This window comes from Erpetoichthys calabaricus, chromosome 7, assembly GCF_900747795.2.
Source record: "Erpetoichthys calabaricus chromosome 7, fErpCal1.3, whole genome shotgun sequence".
In the NCBI taxonomy this organism is placed as follows: Eukaryota; Metazoa; Chordata; class Cladistia; order Polypteriformes; family Polypteridae; genus Erpetoichthys; species Erpetoichthys calabaricus.
The window spans coordinates 131,147,232-131,168,641 of NC_041400.2; the positions used below are offsets into that span (position 1 = coordinate 131,147,232).

General features: G+C 34.6%; 1 protein-coding gene across 1 annotated transcript in view; it reads right to left on the reverse strand.

The window, feature by feature from the left end:
* The window catches only part of LOC127528766 (uncharacterized), a 45,701-nt gene that overhangs the window by 19,437 nt on the left and 4,854 nt on the right, over positions 1-21,410 (reverse strand). The window contains exons 2-4 of the mRNA XM_051929592.1: positions 20,441-20,566; positions 12,708-12,820; positions 7,447-7,552 (exon numbers count right to left, since the gene is read on the reverse strand). Of these exons, the coding sequence (XP_051785552.1) occupies positions 7,447-7,552; positions 12,708-12,820; positions 20,441-20,549 (328 nt within the window). The 5' untranslated portion in view covers positions 20,550-20,566. The remainder of the gene's footprint in view (positions 1-7,446; positions 7,553-12,707; positions 12,821-20,440; positions 20,567-21,410) is intronic.

Genomic DNA, 21,410 nt, shown 5'->3' on the forward strand with positions numbered 1-21,410 from the left:
TGTACCAGATTTCAAGTCAATAGGTGAAACGGTTTGCAAGCTACAGCTGATTTAAAATCCTGGACAGACCAACGAAAAGCCACGGTAGCAAATTATAGAAGAAGATTTTACTGTTTAATAATTTATATTTATATGAAATGTGCTTCTTATATATTACTTCATATTCTCATATGATAATGATGTTAATGTTGTTTATATTGATTTCTATGTTATTGTAAGTGCATCTATGTGTGTATATGTATGTATGTGTATATATATATATATATATAAAAAATCTATATATAAAAAATATATATATAAAAAATATATGTGTATATGTATATATAATATATCTGTATATGTGTGTATATGTGTATATGTATATATATATGACAGCAACACTCATAACAATGACAACACAATTACATTGACAATCATGTTACGTTATTTTTAAAATGTTTCCTTTACTTTTTCATAACCTCTTTAACACACTACTTCTCCGCTGCGAAGCGCGGGTATTTTGCTAGTTTTAACATAAATATGGCTTGTCCAAGGGACCAGGAGGGAAAGGGTGAAGGTGACATCAATAGAGGAGACCTGGATATGTGTGACTGTTTCATCTGAACGTCAGCGAAAGCATTTTATAAATAACACTGACTGCTTAATCAAAAGCTGCCCTGGGCAACATCTACTGCTTGACATTTTCGTTAAGCTTTATCTAAAGATTATATTCAGACTCTTAATATCAGTTTTATTTTCTGTCATATCTTGTTCTGTTTGGTTTTATTATCTATACTAATTAATAAAAGGCAAAGCCCTCACTGACTGACTGACTGACTCATCACTAATTCTCCAACTTCCCGTGTAGGTGGAAGGCTGAAATTTGGCAGGCTCATTCCTTACAGCTTACTTACAACAGTTAAGCAGGTTTCATTTCGAAATTCTACGTGTAATGGTCATAACTGGAACCTGTTTTTTGTCCATATACTCTAATGGAGGAGGCGGAGTCACGTATCGCGTCATCACACCTCCTACGTAATCACTTAAACTAAAAACAAGGAAGAGATTTACAGCACGAGTCAAATGCGGGTACGAAGGTAAATGACGTTAATTTTTGAGTGTCTTTTAATACTGTCTAAGCATACATATTAAAACATGTGCAATTAAACATGTGCATTTACGGGGTGATTTCTCAGGCATAAAAGCTCGCCTTTTATCAAACGTGAGAACAAAGGTAAATGACGTTAATTTTTGAGTGTCTTTTAATACTGTGTAAGCATGCATATTAACACATGTGCAATTAAACGTGTGCATTTACGGGGTGATTTCTCAGGCTTAAAAGCCCTCCTTTTATTAAAAAGGTAAATGCTAACTGTTTTCATTCTGAAGGGCACAAACCACGTTGGATTTTGTAATGATAGTTGATTAGTAAGGTCTATTAAGGGATACGTACAGAATGATTAGTAATGCCTGTGAATGCCGATGCAAGTAGGAGAATGGGCGTGAACTAAAGAACGATTAGTAACTTGTACAGTAAATATCTCTAAAGTCTGTCTATTAAAAAGTTATTATATCTTTCAATCGTGTGTATTGATTAAACTACGAACCTAACAAGATCACTACATGGTGTCAGAAGTGGCGGATTGCAAGAGGAATGTGAAGAAGAGGTTCAGCTTTTGAACGAGTCGCGTGTTTGTTAGTAACCCGAAAACGTGATCAGAGAGCGCGAAGACGTTCTAGCAAAAGAGAAAAACAAATATGTTAGGATTACAGCCCCCACCAAATCTCCAGTTAAAGGGAAATGTAGCTGAAAATTGGAAAAGATTTAAACAGAGATTCGAGCTATATCTTGCTGTGATTGAAGCAGATAGGAAAAGTGAAAAAATGAAAGCGTCTATGCTTCTACATGTAATTGGTGAAGAGGCGCTAGAGGTGTATAACAATTTTCAGTTTGAAGAAGATGGAGACAATATGAAATTGAACAAAATAGTTGAAAAATTCGAAACGTATTGCAACCCAAAGCGCAATGTGACGTTTGAGCGGCACAAGTTTTTTTACATGTTTCCAGAAAAGCGGAGAAACAATAGAGCAGTATGTGACGGAATTGCGTAATAGGAGCTGTTCTAAGAAGAAACCGTCAAGACATCAAAGGACCAATAACCTCTAATCAGAACACTAACACCAGTGAAACAAATATTAACGAGAAAACAAGTATAAATCAGGAAAGAACATCTCAACTGCAAACACAATTAACCAGAATATCAAAATGTCAAGTAAAATCACCAGAACGACTCATTGAGACATGTTGAGGATTAAAGGAACATTTTCAATTAAGAAATGCTGAATTCCTTTAACAGTTGTGCTTTTATACATAGTTTGAATGCTGGATGTATGCCTGAAATGTTCTGGATAGTTTAGTTGTTTGAAGTGATCAAGAATTAAACGTGTGCATTTACGGAGTGATTTCTCAGGCTTAAAAGCTCGCTTTTTATTAAAAAGGTAAATGCTAACTGTTTTCATTCTGAAGGGCACAAACCACGTTAGATTTCAGCCGTTAAACGCGCAAAAATGTCGGTACACCAGATAAATAAGCGCAACATATTATCAGTTGTATTGTATGCTTACAATACATATAGAAATGTGTTAATCGTTAACTAATAGTTTCGGATGGTGTTTTTCGACTCGCGCCTTGATTTAAACGATTGCATGTCTTGGTGGGTTTGCGTAGCTTATTATCAATATCTTTACACCTCTTTTTAAGACTTATTGACTGAAACGGGCTTTCATGAAAAAACTTAGGGCTTTGCTAGAAGATACACCCTCCACAAGTTAAGGAAGTAAAAATAAAAGTAATATATTTCTGTTTTATTTAAACCTTTTAAGTTCGTATGCATAGCCCCATTTGGTTGTTTAAGTTTTTTTTTCTTCAGTAATATTTAATCTCCTTAAAGAAAAACAACATATGCATTTTACTTTTTTTGTATCTCTTTAGTAATATTTTAGTGTAAAAGGATAACGAGTATTTAAACCTTTTATGTTACTTTATAAAGTTATTTTACACAATGTTGAAAAATTAATAAGAAAGCTACATATTTTGGCAGCTGCTGCTTTAATTTTCAATGAAATGAAAAAAGCTCTCCAAGAGAAAACCTCAATGAAGAAGAAACAGTTTGCACTATCTAAAAACGAGAAACCCTCATTTATAAAGGTTTGCTGCAGATGACTTAACTGAAAATAAATGAATAGTTCCTATGTGTATAATACATATTTATCTATTTGACTTATGCCTTTATTCCAGCAACTTGCAACATCTGAGGTACAATTTGTTACATTACTTTGGTTTTTTGCAGCACAGGCAGGTGAAGTGACTTCCTCAGGGTCACAAGGCAGGAAACAAACCCCGGGCAAGGTGCCAGCCGACCGCAGGGCGCACACACCCACACACCAGAGACAATTTAGAATCGCCAATGCACCTAACCTGCATGTCTTTGGACTGTGGGAGGAAACCAAAGATATGTGTATATGTAGATATGTATATATATGTATATATGTATATGTATATATATGTTTACATAACCTCTTTAACATACTACTTCTCCGCTGCGAAGCGCGGGTATTTTGCTAGTTCGTTAATAAATACCACTTTGCTTTTACATTTTCTATACTTTGTTCTTGCATCTAGAGTTATTGAAATTACAGTTATGTCCATAAATATTTGGACAGAGACAACTTTTTTCTAATTTTGGTTCTGTACATTACCACAATGAATTTTAAATGAAACAATTCAGATGCAGTTGAAGTGCAGACTTTCAGCTTTAATTCAGTGGGGTGAACAAAACGATTGCATAAAAATGTGAGGCAACTAAAGCATTTTTGTAACACAATCCCTTCATTTCAGGGGCTCAAAAGTAATTGGACAATTGACTCAAAGGCTATTTCATGGGCAGGTGTGATCAAGTCCGTCGTTATGTCATTATCAATTAAGCAGATAAAAGGCCTGGAGTTGATTTGAGGTGTGGTGCTTGCATGAGGAAGATTTTGCTGTGAACAGACAACATGTGGTCAATGGAGCTCTCCATGCAAGTGAAAGAAGCCATCCTTAAGCTGCGAAAACAGAAAAAACCCATCCAAGAAATTGCTCCAATATTACGAGTGGCAAAATCTACAGTTTGGTACATCCTGAGAAAGAAAGCAAGCACCGGTGAACTCAGCAACGCAAAAAGACCTGGACATCCACGGAAGACAACAGTGGTGGATGATCACAGAATTATTTCAATGGTGAAGAGAAACTCCTTCACAACAGCCAACCAAGTGAACAACACTCTCCAGGGGGTAGGCGTATCAATATCCAAGTCTACCATAAAGAGAAGACTGCATGAAAGTTAAATACAGAGGGTGCACTGCAAGGTGCAAGCCACTCATAAGTCTCAAGAACAGAAAGGCTAGATTGGACTTTGCTAAAGAACATCTAAAAAAGCCAGCACAGTTCTGGAAAAACATTCTTTGGACAGATGAAACCAAGATCAACCTCTACCAGAATGATGGCAAGAAAAAAGTATGGAGAAGGCGTGGCACAGCTCATTATCCAAAGCATACCAAATCATCTGTAAAACACGGTGGAGGCAGTGTGATGGCTTGGGCGTGCATGGCTGCCAGTGGCACTGGGACACTAGTGTTTATTGATGATGTGACACAGCACAGAAGCAGACAAATGAATTCTGAGGTGTTCAGAGACATACTGTCTGCTCAAATACAGCTAAATGCAGTCAAACTGATTGGGCGGCGTTTCATGATACAGATGGACAATGACCCAAAACATACAGCCAAAGCAACCCAGGAGTTTATTAAAGCAAAGAAGTGGAAAATTCTTGAATGGCCAAGTCAGTCACCTGATCTTAACCCAATTGAGCAGGCATTTCACTTGTTGAAGACTAAACTTCGGGGCAGAAAGGCCCACAAACAAACAGCAACTGAAAGCCGCTGCAGTAAAGGCCTGGGAGAGCATTAAAAAGGAGGAAACCAAGCATCTGGTGATGTCCATGAGTTCAAGACTTCAGGCTGTCATTGCCAGCAAAGGGTTTTCAACCAAGTATTAGAAATGAACATTTTATTTCCAGTTATTAAATTTTTCCAAATACTTTTGAGCCCCTGAAATGAAGGGATTGTGTTACAAAAATGCTTTAGTTGCCTCACATTTTTATGCAATCGTTTTGTTCACCCCACTGAATTAAAGCTGAAAGTCTGCACTTCAACTGCATCTGAGTTGTTTCATTTAAAATTCTTTGTGGTAATGTACAGAACCAAAATTAGAAAAAAGTTGTCTCTGTCCAAATATTTATGGATCTAAATGTATAAATTGAAAATTAAGACACCTGTGTCAGAAGATTGTAGCGTTACTTGCTTACAGTGTAATTAAAGCTAGAGGTCGCTCTTCAAAAGAAAGACAAATGCGGTAAAACCAGAGCATATTGTTTGACTGGTAAGTGGCATATAACCAAAAGAGCAGCACTTTTAAAGTTTGTCAATGCTTGTGATAGTAAGGTCTTAAGTAGAGACTCCTTTAAAATATTGTGTGATGCATTACCTTTGTCTAAATTAGGATATCTATGTATGACTGTAAAGGGGTTCCAAGTAGAATATTGAAGGGTGACTGACAATTAGGCTTTCATGTGAGATTTTCTCTATAGGATCCCTAATGTGCGTTAATTTTAAGGTACAAGAGTAGACCAACCTAGTAATGAACTGAACCCATAATAATAAAGACACTTAATTTTATTTGACTGTTTGACAGCTTGCAGTTCCACCACATGTTAGTAGATGCTGCTATATAAAGACAAATTCATGCCAAACACTTTCAGCATCAACAAAAAGTTATCTAGTTACTGATCGTGAGATGAAGAGGACGAAACCAAGGACCGTCTATTCCCACCACATGTGGAGAAGCATAAGAAATCAGCAATATACAGAATGCTGTATATGCTTCTGAAGAAGTGCAGCATCCTACAGAACTTGTATAGTGAAGTGCACTTGTCTTAGTTTATAGTACATGTTGAAACCAAACTAACAACTTAGTTGTTAGTTTTTAACAGTGAAGAAGCACAGACTGTCTACTAATAAGAGGGAGTAAACCTTGAAGATAGATATTAGCATACTGTAGTTCAGAAGTTAAATATACAAACATCGAAAAAGTACATGTCTCCTTGTCGTGACCCAAATGTCAACTGCATGTATTCCAGCAGACCCCCGTGACCCTGTAATTAGGATATAGCGGGTTGGATAATGGATGGATGGATGGATGTATTTCACACTTCATCCATTTTTTTTATTATTATTTATAATCAATGATATAAGGCAGGGTCAATGACTTGCCCTCCGTTTGTAGAACTGCATCTCTAATCCTATCAAGTTCAGTGATGTTCTGTGAAAAGATACCTGCACAAATGGGGTTCACCCAAAAAGAGGTTTGTTTCATGATGTTATTATAGCCACACACAAAGTACCAAATATCTGGTTTTCATATCAAAAATGTTATGTGCTCAGTAATGATTAAAATACAGCAAAACTGTATTATATATACAGTACACAAAATAATTCTACTAAGATTCTTTAATTCTTCCCAACATGAATGGTTGCATGATACAGAAAGTGATGCCAAAGCGGACATCTGTGCCATACAATGCTTGGAAAGTCAGATGTTCTGATTCAATCTGAAATGCCAGTCTCTTTGTTTTGTGTTAGTATATATTTCTTGTTAGCTGTTTTGTGTTTATATTATGGTGTTCTGATACTTACCAGGGGATAATTATCTTAGGCTAGTACACATATTGACAATGTACAGTGGTCTGGGTGAATTGAGCATTTGTGGGCTTAACCACAATGTCTGTGATTTTATCTCATGGTAATCACTTTCACAGATTTTATAAAAGCAACTTAGTGTACCATCTTCAGTCATTTAAAGATTATACTGTTGTGCAATTGAGTTATGAAAAATGCTTATACTGTATGTGTATTATCATGTGTAAGACAGAAATCATAAAATACATAATTACACCAAATATTTTAGATCTTATAGTAATGAGTAGCTTTTAATAAAATGGATATCAACTCAGATAAATGTTATCAGAATGTTCATCCAATACATCTATTTCTTTGCAAAACAAAATAAATAATTTAGTACAATTTAACTTAAGCACACTGACTGTCAAGTTCAACACAGTGATGCAGCAGTTAGTCACGCTGCTCTTTCAGCCCTGGGTTCAGACTTTCATCCACCGCCCAAAAACGTGTGTTAGGTTGACTGGCAATTCTAAGATGGTTGTATATGAATATGTGTGTTAATGTGTCTCAGGCTCATGTCCCTGTCAAACTAACATGGATTAAATAAGTTTAGAAATTAGTGAATAGATGGATATAGGCAATCAATGTTATAATAGAAGTTTGTGTTCTTTTATTTTGTTTAATGTTTACCTTGAAGTTTCACCTCTGTGGTTGAGTTGCTAAGCCAAGAAACAGCACTGCAGTAGGTCTGAAACGTCAAAAGACCATCATTCCTGTACGGCAATTGTTTTAGCAACTACATAAAAGACCAAACACAAAGACGACATAATTATAAAAACGTACTCCAAGAGAAGAGATTAATTACCTAAAATAGCATTAACTATGTCCTGCTTTGCATCCACTGCTTGCTAAGGTAGGCTCCAGATTGCTTACGACCCTGCCCAGGATAAGTGGGTTTGGAAAATGGTTGGAACATTACCTATGCAGTCTACAATGCAGGTGGCTTAATCTAATTTAAAGAAATTTCTTATAATAAACAGTACATATTAATTTTCATTTAATCATACCCCTAATTGATTGATGAAACAAATACATTTAAATAAACTGATTAATATTTGAGGGGATGAGTCACGATCTTTATCAGTTAAGTTGTTCCATTAGGCAGCAGGTACACCACAAATCTTACAGTGAATATCAAATTGGCCAGAGGAAAAAAACAACTTTTGAAGGCCAAAAAAAATCAGTTTAATATTTACAATTTATTGTTCTACAAGAGAAAGTATAAATAATGACTTAATAAAAATAACAGAGTCCTTCTGAATGATCTTTAATAATTGTACATGTAATATTGATATATTTTAGCTTGGAATACTAATGCAAAACAACCCAGCATGACTGGAGCAAAGAGGATTTTGGATCCGGCATCAGAAAAGACTTGAACAGATTGAAGAAAACCCTGATGCAGCTTAGTGCAACTCTCTGAAATGAAATAGGTAGAATTATTGGCAAAACCTCTGACTTTTAAAATTCTAATTTATAAACTCAAGGCAAATATGAACACTTTACAAATGCAGTCTGAGGAATCTGTTATGGAAATTTAGAGTTTTCCTTGGCTCTCTTAAAGTCCCTTGCATCCCAGAATTTAAATATGCTGGGATTTGCACTCACAACAACTTTGTAAGGAACTTTGAATCGCTAGGCTCAAACTCAACTACACAAAATAACATTAGAACATTATTTTTATCTTATTTTATTATACACTATAGAACTTTTGCATTGTGGGATTCCCACAAGTGGGAGGAAAACATTCTATAAATTTCTGTAATTACTTTTTTTTTTTCCAGAAGTGCTGCAAGAAACCCTCCATAATAATCCTGAGAGACTGAGCACACTGATCTCTAACTACAAAGCAGAGCTTTGGCAGAAGATTAATTCCACTAATTCTATTCTTTACTCCCAATACAAAGAACGCTATCTTTTCTGTACTTCAAAGAATAGACAACCAATATATACAGGTAAAGTAACTGAATACTTCCTGTTCTCAGAAGAGAATTAGCATGCAAAGGAGGAATATTAATTCAAAGATAAAAATTGATACTTTTTTATTATATACTGTATACATAGTGATCGGTTGTTTTCAACCAAGTGTGAGTGTGTAAATGGACCTAGTCTTGTGTCCTGTACATGTTTGATTGTGGTCTTGTTCCCAGTGCTTCCAAGATAGGCTGCAGCTCTTTTTAACCCTGTACCGGATTGGAAGCATTTAAATATGCATATATGCATTTCAAAAGTGCATATGTGTGTGTATATATATATATATGTTTAATAGTATACATACAGTTAGAAATAAAGTTATAAACAAATCTCCTACAAATTACACACTTTGAGCACCTTTTTAGTCCAGTAATATCTTCACATACAAAAGATTCAGCAAGAAAAAAAGACTTTAATCACACAGAAACTTTAATAACTTTATGAAAATTAAATGTGGTTGTGGGCTGGAGGCTATGAATTAGGGAGTCCTGATCAAATATATGTTTCTAATAAAGACTTTCTAAAAAAAAAACTTTTGAAGTTATCCTTCTACTCATCCATCAACTTCCTCCATTACAAGTCTCAAACAGCCACAGTCCATCACAGTTATATCTGCTGCAAGGCAAGTACCAACCCACATAGACTTGGTTCAGACATCCTTCGAAAAGAGTAGGAAGTAATGTACAACAATGTCCTGCCTAAATTGCCCACCACAGCTTTGTCCATTCTAGCCTCTTAATCATCCCCTCTCTCTAATTGGCTATTTCTCTTATCCCTTCACCACCTAATAGCTAATGTGTGGTGAGTGTACTGGCACAAGAATGGCTAGTTTTGCATCATCCAGGTGGATGCTACACTTTGGTGGTGGTGGTTGAAGCTGCTCCCCTACTGCCTATGTAAAGCACTTTCAGTGTCTAGCAACATGCTATAAAAAATTAACTATCAATCACTCATTTCAAGGGGTATCTATTCACGCAACACACGTGTCATTTGGGATATACAGTAGGAGGAAAACTTGTACAAACACAGGGAAAATGTGCAAACACCACACAGACAGTGGCTGTGTTGGAAAAGTAATTTGCCTTGCTGGAGCTGATGGGCCGAAACACTAATCACTGTGCCAAAATAATTTCCTAGAGATTTTCTTTCTTGTACACATTTTACACTGAATATTAAAAAAATACAAAACAGTAACAAATTGACAATTTAGTTCTGGGGATGGACATGCATTAAATGCTAGTCTTGCGAAGCCAGATGCGATTCTTGAACAAAAATATGTGTCTGGTGACAACTTGTTAAAAAGGCTGCAGTAAACAGCTGTAAAATCAATGGCTAAAAAGGCTTCACCCACAGGCTTTCCCTCCAGTCCATGCACTTTAAATAGCTGGCTGCAAGGTGAGAGCAAACGAAACTGAACAAAAAATGTAACACTAAGAGAAAATAAAAAGCTTATATTGCTATTATCAACTCAGGAGTTCAGTAGCACAAGGTAACTGAAGCTTAATGATAACCTTTGAACGATGTAATGAGCGCTACGATTGAAGAGATAGACAGACAGACACACATGAAGACCACATCAGGAATTTGGCCAGACAACTTTGAGAAGTGCTCCTGTCTGCTGAGGTATATTTCTGTTATTTTGACTACTGCATCACTATTTAGCATAAAAACAGAAAATACAGTTTATATAAGCTTTATAATCTATGGATATACTATGTGTTAAAAGGCTGCAGCTATACTGTATATTTTAGAATGGCATGTACTGCTGTAATGTTAGTTTGATGTTCAACGTCTGTTTGACATTCTCAGGTTGCAGTTCCATATCTTCAAAAAAATACAGCATGAATGTATTTCCAATTAGACAGTAATGTTAACTTACTTTAGTTATTCATTTAGATATTAAGTCAGAAGGTGGATGCTTTTGCAGCCTTGTCTATGGTTATGCCGGAGTGATTTTTGTACCAATAACTGCATCTCCTGTGGTTCATCATTATTCACTCTCTTAACTGCAGTCTTTTTCACTGCATTTTGATGTAGCTCGACACATGGTTTACTTCAAATCTTTACTTTTTAATTCACATTTTGACCCAATACAGCTACAAGTACTTTCAAACTTGTATTGATTACTACAGTTTCATCGTAACTGAACAACACAGATTTAGGAGATTATAGGAAACTTTCGACTGTAGACAGTTTACCATATTCACAGGCTTTCCGTCTGTTGGACCAGGCTAACAAGAGATCCATTGCTCTTTGCAGTCCAAAATCAATGGACTGGTTTAGACATGTGACACCACTTTTAAGAAAAATTCACTTGAGGTTGTCTAAAGACGTATATATTATAAGTCTGACTCTGTGAGACTACTTAAGTGCAGTGAAGCCAATGGTAAATTGCAGACTTGAATAATTTGTGAGAACAAACAAAGGGAATCTTATTGTTCTAATACAATAATCCAATTGTTTTTACATACTGTATTTGCTAAACTTTTCTGAGTCTCAGTTTAAAAAAAATTCCTCAAGAGACTTTTGGTTTCCTTTCCCAGTCCAAAGACGTACAAGAAAGTCCATCTGTAAACTGTTAATATAGGACTGCTCTAAGGTGGAGTGGCTTTTCATCTTAAGGTTGTTCACACTTTGATTTAATTCAATTTACAGTGACAATCCTATATTAGAAAGGCAGGTAAAAAAGGATGCACTATGATACTGTCCTGGCTTTTTAAACTATTGCTACATAAAGAAATGCTGAAGATTATCTTGATGAAAACAAAAAATCTCAATATTAAAAATCCCCATAAAGCAACTTTATGAATTTATAACAATTCCTCATTAATTGATTGGAAAATGTGCTGATATGTTATCACTTCTAAAGTATTAAGAAAAAAACTAACACATATTATGTATAAAAACCTTAAAATTGTCCTAGTTAAAGTACCTGGAGTAAACAAAAAAGCTGAAGATGAGGGAAAGTTAAATCTGTACACAACACATGAGTATTTCCTTACTTTTACTGTTACACTCATGGAAGTCTGCACTTCATGTACACAATAGATAATGCATACTGCAGATCTTTGTATAAATACATAAAAAGCTTCTTCATACTCAGAAAGGAAATGCATGTATTTACTCTAATAAGTTACTACAACTTTAAAATTTATAAAATGTTTAAACATTTTTTTTTTTACCATGTGCAGTACCAGCAATCAAAACTTTCATTTAAAATTTAAGATTTCAGGAAGATAATTCAAAAATCTGCCACAGAAGTTTGCTTCTTTTCTGTGTAACTAGGGGTATAGGGTTTTACTGCTCCAGTCTGCATGTTTTTGAATAGTGGGTTATATTCACTAGATATTTCATGTATCCAACCTCCCATACCAGCCAGTAAGCACAGGTACCTAGTGTCATGCTTGCCACCTAAAAAATTAAAATAATTTCAAATTCTGAACAATAATTCTAAAGTAAGAACTTTCTAAAAGTTGTCATTTCTCTTTGATAAATGTTTTCATGAGTGTAGAGGCTAAGCTTCATCGGCAGACTAAACATCATCTGTACAGCTCTGTTACTGAATTTCCTAAACGCACTTTATCCTCCTTCAGCAAATACTGGAACTTATTCAATATATCTTCTTCTTCATTCTGTATTTCCTTCATAATATCGTAACTTTACCAGAGTCAATATGCTAGTTTAAATATTTCAATATTGTCTAACTTCTACTGTATGTCACAATGCTGAAATTTGGGAGTTACCTGAAATTAAGTAATAAAATGCTACTTCCAAATCAATCATATACATGATATATTGTAAAAACAGATCTCACATTAGGGAGTTACTGTGTTATAGTGGTTAGCAGAGTGGAGATCCCATGCTTAATAAAGCAAGACATTTATATAGAAACTGAACTAAAAAAAAAAAAACCGTACCTGTTTACTGAAAAAGTCATTTCCTTTTAGTCTCTGTATCTCAATGTTGCCATTAGAATCTGGTTCAAAAATCTGGAAATTCTCCCAGCACCTAAGTACCTCAGGAACAGACACTTGTGAAAGTAGAAAAAAAACAAACAAACAAATAATGCTGGTGTTAATTTCTTAAATTGGAACAAATAATGTAAACTCAAAATGATCCAGCTGTTCTTATCTATTTGAAGTTGTATGTCGTGGATTTCTCTAAGGGAAGGACAAAATCTTATAAAAACTCTCCCCAAAATTGTCAGACCCACAAAAGATCATATAATGATTTATTCAGCAAGAAATGAATCAACAGAGAACAAACAGGGAGTTAATGAAACTATAACAAGGTAAAACTAAGCCAAAGAACAGGAACTGTGAATAAAAATGAAGGCGAACTGCAACAGGTAAAAGGGGACAATGAAATACTGCAATATTGAAAACCAGACTCAAAGAAATTACAAAGTTTATAAGCTGAAAAAAACACTCCCATAATCAAATCTAAATGAAAGTCAGAACTTCTTTACCTTTTAAACAATCCATCCATTCATTATCCAACCCGCTATATCCTAACTACAGGGTCATGGAGGTCTGCTGGAGCCAATACCAGCCAACACAGGGCACAAGGCAGGAATCAAACCCTGGGCAGGGCACCAGCCCACCGCAGTTTTAAATAATCCTTGAATATAAAACCAATTGCACAACCTTAATATAAACCAGAGAACACACCAAATACCCAAAACAAAAATTCAAAAGCTGGCACAACAAGGATTTTTTTTCCTAAATTAAAGGCATATTCTTGGGAGACAAGTGAGCCAGTAGGCAGAATACCACAATGAAGATGTGAGGCAGAAGGCAGCCTTGCAGTTGCCCTCAGGTGACTACATGCCTAATTACCATTGCACTTCTGGGAAATTGGCTATCTTGAAGCACCACCCCCTTAATAATAAAACTAAATGAGAAAACGGCGTACACAATTAAGGGTAAATGAAAAAAGGAAAACAGATGGGTCAGAGAAGGGGATAGCACAAAACCATGAAACTATAGGTACCAAGTCTATAAGCAGAGGTTGGCATAGGTTAAAGAGGCACTGCAAAAATATTAAAATGTGCAGCAGTTTTCTGCCATAAATGTGTGAAAGTTGGAATACAAGACAGTTTTAATTTAAACTACAGATACAATCTTAAAAAAAAGGTGCCAGAATGATTCTTCAGAGTGATGCCATAGGGGAACCATTTTTGGTTCCTCTACTACATGAAGGTTCCAGAAAGAAGCCTAATTTATTTGGATGCATAACAGGCTCCAATTTTAGTCAAATGTTGTTTGATAAATATGAAGATACCAAAGAACATAAAAGAATTGCTGAAGTTATGGAAAGACAAAAAGTTGACGGGGGATCAAGAATGCCCCTTCATCAAGGGAAACATGCAGTAAGTTATTTGCAGAACAGTTCAAAGTGTACAAAATGTCTTCTTACTCACTCTCCATGATCCTAAACATGCAAAAACCAGTCATGAATTTGCACAAGATGATGTACTGTTGAAGAGGCTTACCATTAATGTTGGGGCCCCTTATCACACAAATGTAAATGGCAGATTAATTATGCATATAATTGCTACTGCAGTCTGCTCAGTAGTTGTCAACAAAGTGAAATCTGCAGAGTTCTAAAGAATTCTTTTCAGTGGATCAAAAGACATCAATGAATCTGAAAAGGATTTTGTTCATTTCATCAGTTGTCTGTACAACAACTTATTCTTAAATTATAACAAATGTTTGTCACTGGGGATTCCCTTATTCATGTACTTTGCACCATGCACATACTCCATGCACTGCTCCTACTCAGCTGACTGCTCTGTATAATACTGTGAAATATTTATCACAGAGTTGTCAAGCTCCTCAGTTTCTACTTATTGAAAAGGGGTACAGATAATATTAGATATGCTGAAGCAACTTTGTGATGATAAAGAAATTCAGTTTGTAAGATAATGTAAGTTTCACAATAACCAGTAGTGTGCATAAAATTGTGAGGATTTTTACCAACAATTAGAAAGCAAGTGTCATCAAAATCATACAAGTAAGAAATGAATACTGAATGTTTTCACTATTTATCATCTAACTTATTTTATACTGGTAGTAGTTTACAGCATTCATCATCTGCATTTAAGCGTGGGCTGCTCATTGCTAGACAGTGTGAAATAAGCTGTCCTAATGTGCTAGTTGTGGGATAGTTCACACTTTTAACTGAAAACAGTGGTCAGTTCTGGTCAAAAGAACCTCCTATCATTGATACAGACAGGAACAAAGTGAATCTGTTAATAAATTTGATTTTTGAATTTGAAGCACTGTATGCATCATTAAATTAATATGACAATGGTCTGGGCTTTGATCCACCTACGTGGCTTAAAGAGAAGCAAGATACTCACATTTTTGTAAACAGACTTCTCGGTGTGAAGCTTGTTTTTCTTTTGAGGCAGAGTCTACTGTAACGGAGTGGATGCAATTGTGTTGAGCCGAGACACATCTGGCTGCCTTCTCTGTCTATGACCTAGTCAGTACTGCTAAAGCTACAAGTAGCAGTCCATACTCCTACCTCAATATTTACAAAATACTTTTGTCTCAGATATTGCCTTTAAGCAGTACTGTTTCTTAGAGGGGATTTTTTTTCACAGGTCAACATAAATCAAGAACAATACAAATGCCCCTTGTCTGTTTAATGCCTATTCATATTTGCAAGCTGACAACTGAGACATTTGTCCCCAAGTCCGCAGTTCAATTGTGGTTGTGATAGCACATTGCATGTTCAAACAGAAAGAAAGAAGCTCACACCAGGTTGAAACTGGAATGTGAAGATGAGACAGACAGTGAAGTGGATTACTTTAAATTAATCTAAGTACCACTCTATTCATGCATAGAGTACTATTACAAAAAACTAAGTTAAGCCCTTGTGTGTTAGATAAAACATAATTTTCCTCAGTACATTACTTGTAACTTTACTGTTTTTGAACCCTATTAGTACAATTAATGATAATTTTTTGACAGATAAGTGTTGCCAATTCAGGGAAGGATTAACCATTTTCTTCTATACATCCTTTTCGAGATGAATTAACCCTTTCTCAGTTATGTGCACAATGTGGGGCTGTAAGGTCTCTCTAGATTTTTTATATATTTTTTTCTATATATTAGCTATGAGTTGATGGGTTATGCATGCTTTTCTTGCTGTGTTTTAACCAATTTTCTGATACTTAATAAAGTTTCGATAAAACAGACTGGTTCTTGTTTAACTGCTTTCTTAAACATTAAATTCTTGTACCAGACTTCAGTTAAAATCTACTGTTACAAACAAACCTCCACAGTATTTTTGGCTAAATCTGTTTTTTAATATCATGCTTTATTTTCTTCCCCAGCAATCACTCCATTTTATAAATGAAAGTAATAAGTAATTAACTTTTAACTTTCTTTTGATCTTATGCTTAATTACACCAGATGTATACTATTTCTTTGGTGGGCCATAATGAATACACAGATTTTCATGTGAGCATCTTTACCAGGTGTGTTGATTTCAGTTTATCATAAAGCTCATCCTTTATCTTCACATATTTAACAGTTTTTTAATTTCTTTAAACTTGTACATAGGATTCTTATTCTCAGTGATTGTTCAGTTCCACCAACTAACATATTTACATAATTCTTTATGGATATTGTATGGATTTCCAAATCCTTTTGATTATTAAGTTTAGTCAGGTCTTCTCTTACTTCCTGTTACATATTCCAGTACCTTTAGAAAATACAAATTATTTTTATTTTGTTGATATCTTTTCTTTTTATGGTGTATTTCTTATTTCTGTTGATTTAAAAGGGCTAATGTGATTAGACTAATTTCATAGTACACCTTCAAGCCCTTGAGGGTTAAAGAACACTAAAAGCAACCTTTCGACTGAAGAAGGTACATTAGAAGAAGAAGAAGAAGACAGAAAGTGAGATGAATGTTGCTCAGTGTAAACAGGTGTCTCTGGCTTGCTCAATTCTGTTGCTAATACAGTACATGAAGTGCCCTGTATGTTGTTATACACTTATAAATTAAATATAATACATTCAGCAATGTATTCTAAATTTATTACACAGAAATAGTCAACTGCTGAGACAGAACCAAAACCACTTTTTAAATTAAATCTGTGTAAGGATTTAATTAGATCTATTGTACCCTTTTGCCTTTTTTAATTTTGCAGAGATAAATTTTATTATTAATATTTTGTAGTATGTATAGTACAAACTGCTGACCAGCGCAAATTCAAATTAAACAAAAATGTGACAAAAGAAATGGAAATACACATACTGAAAAAACATATAGTAATTATGTATATGTTGGTGTCTTTCTTTAGCGCCTGGCTGGAGTAAATAGACATCTGAAAAGCCTTTAATTTTGTAAAATACATGAATCTTCACTTTTGATTTAAAAGCTTGTCTCAGAAATTACAGAATTTAGAAAACCAATTACTTATATGTCATCGTGCCACCTATCAGAAGAATTTGTGCACATAAATGGGGGATCCTGACTTACTGAAAAGCTGCCATAGACATTTGTGATCAAACTAATTTACTTAACAAACATTACAGTACCTCTGCACTACAAATTACAAAGACTCTGCAATTATTTAATAATCACAAAAACATTTATTACATTTTGTTTTGCCCATTTTTGCAATGTTTTAAGCAGTGCTTAAACTATTTTTATATTTTGTAAAATGTATATGAAAATGGCAGTATTACAGTTTTTAATTGATACTTTGATATTATAATTAAAATTAGGACTGAAGAACTTAAGGGTAACACACTGATAACTGATTAAGTATTTATTTTTCTCCTGTCCCTTAAATTGCAGAAAGATGCCTTTGATCTGTAACAGCTTCAGATATACTAAAGTTTAAGAAACACTTGTTAAAAAATGAAGTAAAAAACAAACATGTGACACATACAATATTACTGGAAATGATTGACCTGTTTATGTTTTTTCTGTTTTTTGTATCATCTCCATGTTGAGTCATTCTTAAATTATTTTCTTTCTCCATATCAGTAACTGACTTGGTGTTTCTACCACCTCTTTTTTTCTAGCTAAGTTTACATTAAAACTGCATTTTTTTTTAACAGGCAGAGTCCTACATCCGGTATTCAGCTACCCCTTTCCAGTAACTTTCCCTTGCAAAAATTCTCTTTGAAAGAAATATTTAATGTACAAAAAATACTATTTACTACTAATGTGCTATATACTGTATATTAAATGCCATATTAAATTCTTATGTTAGTTTTGTTACTTGAGTTTTTCCACTGTTTGGCATCCTTACACATTATTCAATGGTTACTTGGTTTATTTTAGTTTCTGTGTCTCGTTTACTTGGATCAGTAATGTAGAACTACATCACATTTAGATTTCTTCAGTTTTTAACATATTTATCAAATCTTATAGAGAAAAGCCAAGCAAAATGACACCTTTTATTGGCTAACTAGAAAGATTACAATATGCAAGCTTTCGAGGCAACTCAGGCCCCTTCTTCAGGCAAGATGTATGTGATTACATCTTGCCTGAAGAAGGGGCCTGAGTTGCCTCGAAAGCTTGCATATTGTAATCTTTCTAGTTAGCCAATAAAAGGTGTCATTTTGCTTGGCTTTTCTCTACATTCATAATGGCTAACACGGTACAACACCCTAGTACTTCAAATCTTATACAAAGCACCCAAGATCCTAATTTTGGACTACTGTATTCTACATTTTCTTGTATAAAACTTTCCTATTGGCATTGTATTAAATGTTCACATTTATCTAGATTTAACAAGGATACAGCTACTGCAAATCAGACTGTATGATGCAATGACATATTTCTTACACATCTGCACAAATAAAAGACAAACACATTTCCAATTAAAGTGTGTGTTTCAGGCGTCCAACTGTATACTGCTATGTTTTATTTCCATTAAACACTTCGTCTTTCACTATACAGGCCAGTATACACTATAGAAACCCCCACAGATGGAATTAGCCTGAAGATAACCAGTCTACCTGGTAATGTTTAATTCAATATTCATCTGTAATTTACATTAGAAATTTTAGGTCATTACACAAGCATTTATCCACCATATTTTTTTTGATGTAGGCTTAATCCACTCAAACTTCCAAGCAAAGAAATGTGAAATGGTTATCATATATTTTATGATGTCTAGGTTTAAAATGTTAAAGATTGTTGACACTCTTTTGCATACTGTGCAAAGTTTAAATTACAATTAAACAATATACAATTATCTATTCCATCCTATTGGGCAGAATGTTTCTATACATGTTATAGTGTACATTTAACAAGAAAATTGGTCCCAATTAGTTCCAGGCTAATGTTTTTTGTTTTAAAACAAAAAGGATATACTTAATGCTTATATTTTATTTATACTTTTTATACTATATTTTTTACATTAATTACATCCTAAAAACCACAAAACATGGCAAAGGAATTAAATCATCATCAGAATGATAGAAATAAACAACTCTGAGAAAAACAACTTTAAAAATTTTAAACCCTAATTAGTAACTGACGCCATCTGTAATAAGCTGTTAATTTCTTTAATTAAAAAAAAAAAATTTATATAGGTTCCAGTTTTTGTGTTCTATTTTTACATTCTATATTGATTGTTCTTCCCCTTTACTTGTTTTTAATAAAATGTTAAATTCCTACATTCTTCTAGTATCTGAACCTTACATTGAAACATACATAGATCTTTCCTAGATTTATTTTAACTTCTGTTAATTGCATATTTTACAGTTCTCTGCATGTTGCCTGAATCTTCTACCTTCCTTTCATTGAGAAAAAGTGTTTACGTTCTTTCTTTTAACATATCCCAACAAATGTCAAAAGACCTAAACATTTTACACCAAAAAAATATTGTTTTCCATTTTACAGTAGGTATTTAGTTAGTATATTGCATTGTACATCTTTACCTGCCAACAGTTTTATATTTATTTTTCAAACTTCCCTTCCTCTCATTTTATTTACTTTACTTTACATATCCGTTTTAAGTTGGTTGTGCTTTGAGTAGAAAAGAGGACACTTTGAAAATCTTCCATATTTAGGTGAAAGCAAGTCCTAAGTACTTTGCCAGTCCACTGGACATGAAACACATCTACATAACAACACTTATTTAGTCAACGCCAACTTGAGGTAATTCATTAACATGCAGTCTTCAAAATGTGAAAAAAAAGTGAATGGCCGGAAATAACACATGCAGCCAGAGAGAGAATATGCCAGCGTGGGTCAGTGATAGGACTTGAAATCAAATCTAGGTGCCTGTAGCTGTGAAGTGCAATACTCTCTTAACATGAACCACAGTGTTGAGCTGCATAGCCATTCAAAATTGTCAATATATCTAATCAGCAATGTAAATTGCAAATGTTTTTCTTTCATTTTGAAATTTTCTGTCTTCAGTTTTGCTATCTGTTTTTCCTAACACAGTTTCCTCAAAATCATTTATAACACAGTTGGCTTACATATGTGCCTATGGATGCTATACCTTACATACAAGTGAATGAATAAATAAATGTCAGAAGATACATAAAAAAAATCATACTAATGTATGATGTGCTCTGTTATGTTAGAAAAGACTTCATTCTTTTTGGAGTTTTTGTTTAGAAACATATTAAAATAAATTAATAAAACAACATGCAGTTCTTACATTTGCATGCTTCTGCATGGGCTGTAATCCAGTTTGCTTGTGAAGGATCTATCGAATCCAGGAGTATCTGTCCTCCACTCTTGTGAAAACTGCTTGCATAAGCTCCCATATTATATATTATAATTCCTGCATTTGCAAAATATACAGTATATTATTACTTTTTTGGAAATGGCAGAGTACAGAGTGAAAAAGTAAAAATATCTTTCTATGCCAGATATTGTTTAAGAATGCTAAATTTGGCTCCTCAGAGAAGAGGGCAAAATGGATCTAACCAGGATAGAAAAAGGGGGAACGACGAGATGCACAACAGCATAAGAGGTGAAATGCATTGAGAAACAAATGCCTTACTGATCCTCTTCTTTACATACATGTCAAATACCAGTGTCATCTGCAACAGGGAAAAACTGTTTGGGATGCTGGCCTCAGTGACAGTTTAAAAGAGAAAGACATGTGAAACTGGCAAAAAGAAAATGTTAAAATGGGCAAAAGGACATGACTAGAAAAGTGTATTATGCTCTGAACCCCACAGTCGTCTTTTGACTGGTACTGTACATTGGCTTAAATTATAAATAGAGGAGTCAGGAAAGGGTGGAACCTCAAACTCACAAGTTGTAATTGGAGTCAGAGTTAAAGGTTTTGTGTACCTCTCCACAGCCCTGGGTACAGGCAAGAGAAAGAAAGGCTACTCATGGAGATGAGGGACTACCCTAAGGCAGCAGTGAAGAATACAGGTGCCTGAGTGGTGAATAGAAGAATGTCGAGAGCTGAGGAGTAAGTGGACTGGGTGATACACAGGCTTCAACATCAAGAAGTAATGGGCAGGGTCAATATAGGACAGGCAGGCTTTGGATGCAGCCATCCATCCAGCCCAGGGTTAACGGCCAGTAAGAAAGGAAAGAAGGACCTCATCATCATGGTTGTGACCAGGATGAAGCAGGAAGAGTACAAGGTTGATATGGTTGTTGGACAA